The following is a 9,549-nucleotide window of genomic DNA, read 5'->3' as shown; positions in this document are numbered from 1 at the left end:
TAAACTCATTAAGTACTTAATAGGAAAAAAGGACATGGAATAATTTAAACTTTAGGGGTTGAATACGACATCCGCAATGACTATGACATTGAAGCTGAGCTAGGACGCGACCACAGACGTTATTAAGATCCTAGTCAGTAACTGATAACTTGAATCCAATAGGAAAATATGTAAGTAATTTTAAATTTGTATTCTTAAAACATTAAATTGCAACAACTATGTATCAGACATCAATATCGCAAATATTAAATGGTTTAAGTGTTTAATCGTTATTTTGAGAAGCATACTGCTTTTTTATATAGTCTTTGTTCACATTATTAACCGAATCACATCGGGAAGAATTACAAATATTTCAGAATATCCATAACTGCTGATGTATTTGGGACACCAGCGCCCTCTGCTGCTCCTATTTCAGTACTTGCGGTTCGAGCTAGTCTGCGCGAGTTATCGCGAGAACTGCTCGTTCCTCGATCACTGAACAGGAAGTGGAAAATGTCGGCGGTTGTGTACGGAGGCGTAGAAGGGTGAGATCTGTCAACTAGAGTCGTTTCTTGCGGGTGACCTACTAGCGTCATGGTGCCTTTAAGGCACCGAGTTATGGGATGTTTTTAAACTCTATGGTTAATTTTCTCACACTTCTGGTAAAACTCAGCTGATGATCACGTGTCTGTGCAGAGGAGGAACTCACTCCAGAGCAGTGCTGGTGTCTGCAGACGGAACCATCCTGGCTGAGACCGAGGGTTCGTCCACCAACCACTGGGTCAGACGTCTGCTCGAAACACCAAAATTACTAATGACACACTTTAATAAAAATAATTGTATATACAAAACATTACTTTTTTTTTAGACACAAGACACATTTAAAAATGTACCATCAATTTGAATGTATATAGAAATGTTATATATTTAATATTTAAGGTTTGAAAATGTAGTTCCTTCATGACTTTTGTGACGTTTTTGTGTTTAAGTTGGTCGGTGCGGACAAATCTATGGAAACCATCAATGACATGGTCCAGAGAGCCAAAGTCAAGGCGGGGCTGGATCCAAACACCCCTCTGCGCCTGCTGGTCAGTTGGTGTTCTGTACAAACTGTGTGTGTGGTGACTGTTTTGGTCATACGTGATGCGTGTCCAGGGCATGTCCCTCAGCGGGGGGGACGAGAAGGCAGCTCTTGACAGTTTGATGGCTCGACTCAAGAAAATATACCCAAGTCTGTCCGATCATTATTTCATCGCCAATGATGCTATTGGTGCCATGGCGACCGCCAGCGACCGAGGTATATGCTCATATCTGTACCAGCTTCATGATCTTGAACAGACTACTGTGTGTCGTAGGAGGAATCGTGCTGATTTCAGGGACCGGGTCAAACTGCAAATTGGTGAACCCTGACGGCTCTTATCTGGGCTGCGGGGGCTGGGGTCACATGATGGGTGACGAGGGCTCAGGTAGGAACATAAGGGGAAATAATTGATTTATTATAAAATAACTTGCCGTTATCTTGAAGCTTTTTGGATCTCTCACTCTGCGGTGAAGATTGTCTTCGATGCCCGAGACAAACTGGCCCCTCCCCCTCATGACATCACCTATGTGAGAAAGGCCATGGAGGAATACTTCCAGGTGAGACGATGTTGAAACCTTAAGAGTTGCAGTAAAATGAACACCTTCTGGAATCACCTGCAGGTGTCAGACCTGATGGGAATGCTTCCTCACCTCTACAGAGACTTCCAGAAGTCACACTTTGCTGGATTTTGTCTCAAACTGGCTGAAGGTGATTTCTACCTACACTAGAGATATAGCTTGTGTGTAGGAGGTATAGCAGTGACATCAGAATGTTGAATGATGGAATTGAACAGTTCACATTTAGAAACTTATTTTTATTGTAATGATTTTAAGCATTCAGTTCTATACATTTTTTAATAAAAGCATTCAATAATTTCAATATTTAAATATTTGTCTTGTTTAAATACTTACCCAAGAAATTTGATTATTTTCCAATTATTGTTTTACACATAGTTTGATATTGTTTTTCAAAGATACTTTTTTGAAATTGAATGGCTTTTAATTCGTAGCAATTTAAATTCAATATTTGTAAATATTGAAATTAGAACATTTATTACTGGAATTTTCATTATTTTTTACTTTTTTTTTTACGTTTTACTATAATTTGGATTCAATTGTTTTAAACAAATTCAACCTTTCAATATACAAATTACTTTATTTATTCTAAAAAATAAAATGTTCAAAAATAAAATCAAAAAAACATTTAAAATGTTCAATTCAACCCGTCAATATACTGATGCCCCTGATACATTTCCCTGTGTGGCAACAATCACTCCACACTTCAGGTGCAGAAGCAGGCGACGCTCTTTGTCGACACATCTTCACACAAGCTGGAAAAGTTCTGGCAAATCATGTGAAGGCAGTTTTACCTCAAGCTCACCAGGTAATATGCTCTGCTCCTGTGGAACTTTTGTAAACACTGCTGGTCACTTTTCAGTCGCTGCTGGATAACAAGCTGGGCGTTCCAATCCTGTGCGTGGGCTCCGTGTGGAAGAGTTGGCCTCTGCTCCAGTCGGGTCAGTGTTCCATCCTCTTCTCCTCTTAACACTTCCTCTCCTTCACTCTGCCTTTTCCTCACCTGCTAGGGTTCACCCAGGTTTTGGATAGAGTTGCCTCCGAGGAGTTGAGAGGTCATTTCCATGGTTACAGCCTTCTGACCCTGCAGCAGTCTTCGGCTCTCGGAGGTGCCAGTCTGGGAGCTCGAAGCATCGGTGATGTCATCAGCATGGACTTCAGTAACAACAGCAACCAGTTCTACACTCATAGCTTCAGCTAGTAGACAACTGTTCCCAGATCAGTCTTTTTCTAAATTAACATAATCATGAACTTCTATGGAATATTTCCTTTGATTCTTACCATCACTAATTCTGCACAAATCCAGGACAAGATTTGAAATATTCCTTCAATCACTTCCCAATTGTTAATAAAATGTTTTTAAAAAAAATGCCTTTTTCCTTTAAACCAGTGAAATTCCTCCATTTTATCCAATTAACACAAAAACACAGGCTTGTCTTTTACACCTTTATTTGTCTTTTTTCATGACTTTTATTGAAGATCATATTTCTCTTTGTGTCATCTGGACCTCGTTAAACTGTCTTCTAACACAAACAACAAAAATCACCAAAAACGACCGTAGGATGCATATAAACCTGGCAGACGAGTCCTGTGGGTTCCACCCACGCCGGCAGTTTCAACGCTCTTGCTTGGACGGCGTAAACTGATGACGCCACGACAAATGTTTGACTGGCACACAACTTCACTAGTTTACACGTTTTTGTAATCACGATTTCAAAACCATTTAATAATTCCAAGAAGGAAAGATTAAACGTCCAGTGATGGAAAACTAGAGCTTTGGAAATAACAGAGGGAGGAGACGTCGAGTATCCGAATCTATTGAGAACAATTTGTTGCAACAATTCAAATGAGATTGTTTGGATCAAAAGGTTAAACTTCACTCTCCGTCCTATTATTAAAGGTTCTAATTTAAATTCACATGTTGCAGTTATTTTAGTTTTATTAATCATTTTAGTTCCCGAAGGTGAAGCAAAAATTAAAACACAAATGTCCTCGATGTCTCTGTGCCTCTGCTACTTTGAGCGTCAAACATCTGACCCAGTGGGCAGGTTCCCCCTCGTCCTTTACGCACTAACGGAAAAACAAAAAAAATGCAGGAGCCTTTTTCGCTTCTTTTTTTTTTTTTAACCCATTTTCAGCTTCTGATGCAAACTAGCAAGGGCAGCGTTTCAAAACAAATGATCCCTGCAGGGGGGGGAACAAAACTAGGAATGGCTTTGAAAGAGGCTCTGAAGACATTCTGATACATCTTAACGAACAGATTCCATTTGATGACAAGTCTGTTTGGGGAAATACATGCTCCAGATTCCACCTGCGCAGGTAAGACAACACCAGCAGGGGCGGGACTTGCATTTGATTTGAAACAAAGCCATTGCTACAGACATCCAATGACGTTAACGGATCGAGCGTAAAGCACAAGGACCACAGAGCAGAGGTGGGACGGCCGTCCTGGGATGTTCTGAACCTTAACACAACACTTCCTTAGATCCTGCCATCAGTAGCTGCCAGGGTTCCAAGGGCCCGCCAGCCTTTGCCATGTGGACCAGACTTATGAAATGTGTGAATAATGGCGCAAAAAGCAGGGCTGTATTACATCTCACCTCCCCCCCACTCTTTCTAGAACCCCAAAATGTCCCTCAGCTGACAAGGAATAAACAGGAAATAATAAGATCAAAGAAACAAGAAAGGAAATGAAAGAATCCCCCCACCCCCCAACTGGGCCTGCCAGCACGCCGTAGAGAGGGTGTGTGTGCATGTGTGTGTGAGCGGTCAAGGCCGCTATAGTCTCTGAATATGTGTGTTTGTAATTGTGTGTGTTCGTGTGTGGAGGCTCCACGGGGGTGAGGGGGACTCCTAGTATTTCTTTCCTGGGACGAACTCCTTGGCTTCAGGATTCAACACACTTTTTTTCTGCACACACAAATACTTCAGATCAGAACATTTCACACTTCAACAAGAAAAATGTTACTGTCTAGTTTCTGGAAAATATTTGCAGCACATTTGACAAGACACTCACCGCCACTTCTTCCTGGTTGCCTTGGTGATCGTTGACCGACAGACCGTTGAGCTGTTGCTGCAGTTGTCCCACCCCCTGGTTGTTGAGGTCACGTGATGGAATGAACCAATCCTGGTCCTCCTCCTCCAACATCTCTTGGAAGCAACGTTCCAGGAACTCCTGCTCAAGCAGCTCCTCCTCAACCTGTGGGAGCAACACAGGGTGAAAAGATGAAGGAAGAAAACATTTCAAGGATCAATCCCTGTAAACACCGACACCATCATGTCACTTGCTGATGCAAATAAATGCATTCATATTTATTGGACCAATATTTAAGCCACACAATGAGAAGACTGCAGCGCAGTAATTGATTTAATCTGGATTCATCTCATGATTCCTGTTCAGAGAATTTCTTGATGACGAATACTTCTACGGTATTCAGGCAACATTTCATTCTTGTTTGATAAGGGACACATTTGGGTTCTAGGAAACATAAAATTAAAGTGTTCCAGTGTGTCTCACCTGTCTGTTGTACTCTTCTTCATTTTCCATCCACATGTACTCAGCAAAAGGATTGGCGTCACCACCCTCTCCTGCGTGCCCATTGGCCACTGGCTCCTTGCCATCCTTCCCTGGAGCGCCGCCTCCTCCTGGTGTTTTGGCCACTTCTGGACCGCTCATCTCTGCTGGCTCTGTGGCGACATGAAAACAAGGAGACGTTAACAACCACGCAAGTTTTCCTTTTATTGGTAAAAGAACAAGAGTTAAATCCATCATCATTAAAACTATTCCATTGTATCCACATGTTTTAATGTTAGAAACAATAATTTAATAAGAAGTCTGTGTGTCCTCCTCTATGAAAGAGTTTGTCTAAATTTTGGTGGATTGGAAACGGCTCATCCCAGTTCTCATTGTGTCTGATGCAGTCACTTGAACCTTCTAAGGCCTGCTGTGTGTAACTTGCTGGGCCCAGCGCCAAGTCAAAGTTGATACGTGATCTTGTTAAACACATACAGTCCCCTTCTCAATAAGCCATCACCCTTTTCTCGGGAACACTTTCACTTTTAATTTATTAAATTGTAATTTTATAATTTTCTAAAATTTGGAGACTTTAATTCCTCCAATAGTGAACAAAACTGTGGAAATACATTTAATAATTGAGTGTTTAATAACTTACAATGATGACCTTAATAGATGGCTAAACTTTATGGATCCCTCGAGAAATTCAACTAAAAACAACCCTGGCTTTGCATTTTTGTTTAATCGTTTGTTTTTTAATGATAATAAATGCTCAAGCTTTTCCCATTGTTTGCGCAAACCTGTGGTGCTCAAGTTCCCACATGGAGTGCGTCTGACCTTTATTTTATCATTTTTTCTGCACCCATTACAAATTAGGATAAAGCATGTAATTATTAATTTGCCATTCATGTAAATTAAAAAAAAAGAATCTTAATTTATACAAAAGGGAGAACAATAAATTACTATCTTTAACATGGCAGAAAGGAGCTCAAACATGCATTATGATGTGTTCAATAACGGGTTACAAAGGTAACCTTTTAAGCTTCTCATTTAATATATAGAGCCAAAATCCATGTTTGATTTTTCAAAAACATATGCAGACTGAAAGAACGTCTTATTATTTTAAAATTAACAAAACAATACTAAAAACATTCACAAAATGACCAGAATAGAGATGTTAAGCGACATTTATTTTAAATGCTCCCAAGCAAAGCATTTAAAGCTATAGTTCACCCCAAAATGTCGACTAAGGGTTGGGATTATTTTCAAAATAATCTGTGTATTTTTGGAGTTGCATTTATAAATGCATGTCTATATGACAGTCGCAACGGGGCTCACTTTCTGTCCATAAAAAAAACATATATGCAAATACCCCTATACTGCATGTCTGTGGTGTCCCTTTTGTATTGAAGCCCCAACATGAGACATTGTTGAGGAAAATGTAATAAATCTATATTTTTTGTTTGTAGCGGAAGATCCCAGTCTCTCGGGTAAATCAAAGGCATATTAATGAACAGAGACACCGAGATCTTCCACTAGAAACGTTTTTTTATTTTTCAATAGACTTATTAAAAGAAATTGTAAAAAAAACTCTCAAAAGCTTTAATACAAAAGGGACGTTACCAATGAGCACTATGCAGGTATTTGGATGCTTCTTTGGACAAGTAAAACAGAGTCCCTGATCACGACCATCATAAGGGCATACATTTCTGCCTTCCTAGAAAATGAATGAATTTTGAAATTGGGTTAACAATCCTTTTAAGTTAAATAATACATTAAAAATGAAGATTATATATTATATTAAGAACTTATTTCGACTTTTAAATATACGCTTTAACCAGATTACTTGTTGATCCTTTCGTGAGCACTCAGTTACGCATTTCTACTAAATATCTTTCAAATCCATATAGAAGATCATCATCTACTAGAATGTCTATCACAGGATGATCACATCGTACGTTCATCGAGGCACCAAATGTTTCTGTACCACACATAATAGCGACGAAAATAATGTGCAACATAACATATTATGTAAGCCCTTGGTGCTGCGTCGTCGTGGCTTTAGCATGCTAAGAGGTCCGGGAAGCTAACTGTTGGACTCCCAGACTCCCCCAGGTGTGGAGGCCTCACCTGCGCGCACGTTAACACACAGCTCGATGTAGCAGCGGAGGTGCTAGGTGGCTAAGTTACCAGGCTCCAGTGAGCGGGCCCCACTGATGACGCTATCCCCGCGGCAACAAAAGCAACACGTCTCGCTGGACGAAGACACGTTAGATCCACGACGATAACACGCGGAATAAAAGACACAACTAGACGAGTTTCCGCCGCGGATGTTAAAGTCGAGCTGATCTCGCGTCTGTGGATGCGACAGGAGGTCAAACGCGAGTCCTGGCAGGATACAAACAAAGTGTCCCGCTATTAGCTAGCATGATGCTAAAGCGTGGCAGCGTCAACAAAACAAACAACAGTATTAAGTGCAAACCCGTGGCTGGACATGTTATATTTTGTGCGGTATTTACCAGGCATGGTGTTCTGTCGCGGTGTTTGAAGACGAGGTGAACTGACACACAGACTTCGACTGCACGAAAGGGTTTAACGTCGCTGCCCCGTCGCCGCTGCTGCTGCTGCTCTACTTAGCTTTACCACGTAGCTACCAATTGCTAACGCTAGAAATCCTAGGTCACGTGGTTGCGGCGCTGCATTCAAGTACGGTGGAAGATGAAAGCTCTGCGATTACTTTATAGTGCGCGTTGCATTTAAACACGCACTTTAATGTACTTTAGTTGTGTGTATTATGTCAGTTTGTTTTTCTTACAAAATTAAGAAGCATTTTCTTCAAATTTGAACAAGTTAAAATGTCTGCACATTTACTCGTTTCTTCGTGTCCCATGAAGGGAAATCCAGCACCGCTTCTGAGGCTAATCTACTCCATGTCGTCCCGAGAACTAAACCAACATTAAACACTTCTTTATATTTTGTTACATTCCATAACGAGATACTACACACGGTTGCGTTAAAACACATGTTTACACAATAACGTTTTAGTAACGTCAGCGAACAATACTTTGGATTTACTTTTATAAAGATGTGTATAAGTTGTAACCAAAACACTAAGTTAGTGACTCCATTGATCAAATCGAAGCGTGTGTTCCAGGCGACGCAGAGTTACTTCTGCGACATCTGTTACACTTACTTACGCTACTACGTTTAATATCAATGTGGTAGACGCGCAATGTTTTTAGCAGCTAATGCTAGCCCTGCTGTTAGCACAGTTACTCACCACAACTTCAGGTGAATTTTAAAAACAGCTGTAGCTTCTTCAAACGACTCTCCGACGATTTTTTTCTCCAGAAAACAAAACAGTCGCACGACGAGAAACGTCCCGTCGATGATGTACAGCGATGTAGTCTTTCGTAATTATATCAGTTTAATTCCTGTCTTAAAAATACATTTGACTGTCGCAACGCTAGAGGAACGAGCCAGAGTTCAGCAGTGCACCTCAGCAATTGGCTGTGACGCACGTCAATCAAATAAGTATGGAGTGGATTGACTGGTGGAAGCTACACGCCCGCCTCGCTTTCCCATTCAAGCCAGTAAACAAATATAACCCACTTTCTCATGGAGCTGGTTTATTAAATGAATTAGTGACAAATGTTTGTATTGTGATCCAGGGCTCTCACCATTACTTCAAGTTATATTTGTAAATTCCAATAACCCTGGGATGCGTTAACAAAAACGTATAACATTTTGTAGTTTACATTATTCTTACTTTCAGTGCTATTCATGGTCAGGCTCCTCCTCTACTATCTACTGATGGATCCTGAACACGCTTCAGGAACAGAAGAGAGAAATCCTCCCTGATGCTCTTCATCTTCCTTACTCGCTTGTATTAAATATTTTGTGGTTTTATATTTCCGTGTGGTTTATTTATATGCACCTATATTACATTGATATTAGTTCATTTGGTTTTCCAAATTAAAGGCAAACATGTATTTAACATACGATTTAGATTTTGATTCAAACGTTTTTTGTTGAGAATTAACAACATCTTCCCTGTATGAATCTCCTTCCCCACATTCCTAATGCTTTCCCCCCTTATATCAGTTACTACCTAACATGCCTTTCTGTTGCAAATACATGTTGCAATATAAACATCAATCTAGTTTCTATTCAAATTGTTTTTTCTAATTCGCTTTTTAACAAGGATCCCCTTTACATCATACTTTTGATTTATTAGTATCCAAAGTAAACATTGTCATGTTTACATCCATTTTTTCCAAGTCTCATACAACTCATATATAAAAAGGTATAATAACGGAATCATATGTATATTTATTGTGTTTTTCATTTTATTAAATGTTTTCTTTAATATAATTGGTGGTAAGATGTCTTTTATGACC

At 40.0% G+C, this 9,549-nt stretch overlaps 2 protein-coding genes across 4 annotated transcripts; one reads left to right on the top strand and one right to left on the bottom strand.

The window, feature by feature from the left end:
* The first annotated feature begins 483 nt into the window (after nucleotides 1–483).
* nagk (N-acetylglucosamine kinase) lies at nucleotides 484–3,004 on the top strand. 2 transcript variants are annotated; one of them, XM_087790024.1, is made up of 10 exons: nucleotides 484–524; nucleotides 676–760; nucleotides 969–1,067; nucleotides 1,135–1,276; nucleotides 1,335–1,445; nucleotides 1,505–1,617; nucleotides 1,681–1,768; nucleotides 2,346–2,443; nucleotides 2,498–2,576; nucleotides 2,646–3,004. In XM_087790024.1, the coding sequence occupies exons 1-10, from the start codon at nucleotides 493–495 to the stop codon at nucleotides 2,834–2,836; spliced, it is 1,038 nt and encodes a 345-aa protein (XP_087646150.1). In that variant the 5' UTR covers nucleotides 484–492; the 3' UTR covers nucleotides 2,837–3,004. The 2 variants fall into 2 exon arrangements, with proteins under 2 accessions (XP_087646150.1, XP_087646151.1); XM_087790025.1 differs by having other exon boundaries at nucleotides 497–524; nucleotides 676–740.
* Nucleotides 3,005–3,067: 63 nt separating this feature from the next.
* paip2b (poly(A) binding protein interacting protein 2B) lies at nucleotides 3,068–8,613 on the bottom strand. Of its 2 annotated transcripts, none has more exons than XM_087790023.1 (4): nucleotides 8,430–8,613; nucleotides 5,153–5,322; nucleotides 4,652–4,834; nucleotides 3,068–4,545 (listed from the first exon to the last, which is right to left on the bottom strand). In XM_087790023.1, exons 2-4 carry the CDS (start codon nucleotides 5,309–5,311, stop codon nucleotides 4,489–4,491), a joined length of 399 nt encoding a protein of 132 aa, XP_087646149.1. In that variant the 5' UTR covers nucleotides 5,312–5,322; nucleotides 8,430–8,613; the 3' UTR covers nucleotides 3,068–4,488. The 2 variants fall into 2 exon arrangements, with proteins under 2 accessions (XP_087646149.1, XP_087646148.1); XM_087790022.1 differs by lacking the exon at nucleotides 8,430–8,613 and adding an exon at nucleotides 7,669–7,840.
* Between the last annotated feature and the right edge of the window lie 936 nt (nucleotides 8,614–9,549).

Source organism: Callionymus lyra, chromosome 4, assembly GCF_982586985.1.
Source record: "Callionymus lyra chromosome 4, fCalLyr1.hap1.1, whole genome shotgun sequence".
NCBI classification, from domain to species: domain Eukaryota; kingdom Metazoa; phylum Chordata; class Actinopteri; order Syngnathiformes; family Callionymidae; genus Callionymus; species Callionymus lyra.
Note: the sequence above shows the minus strand (reverse complement) of the source record. Positions and strands in the feature narration are given on the sequence as shown.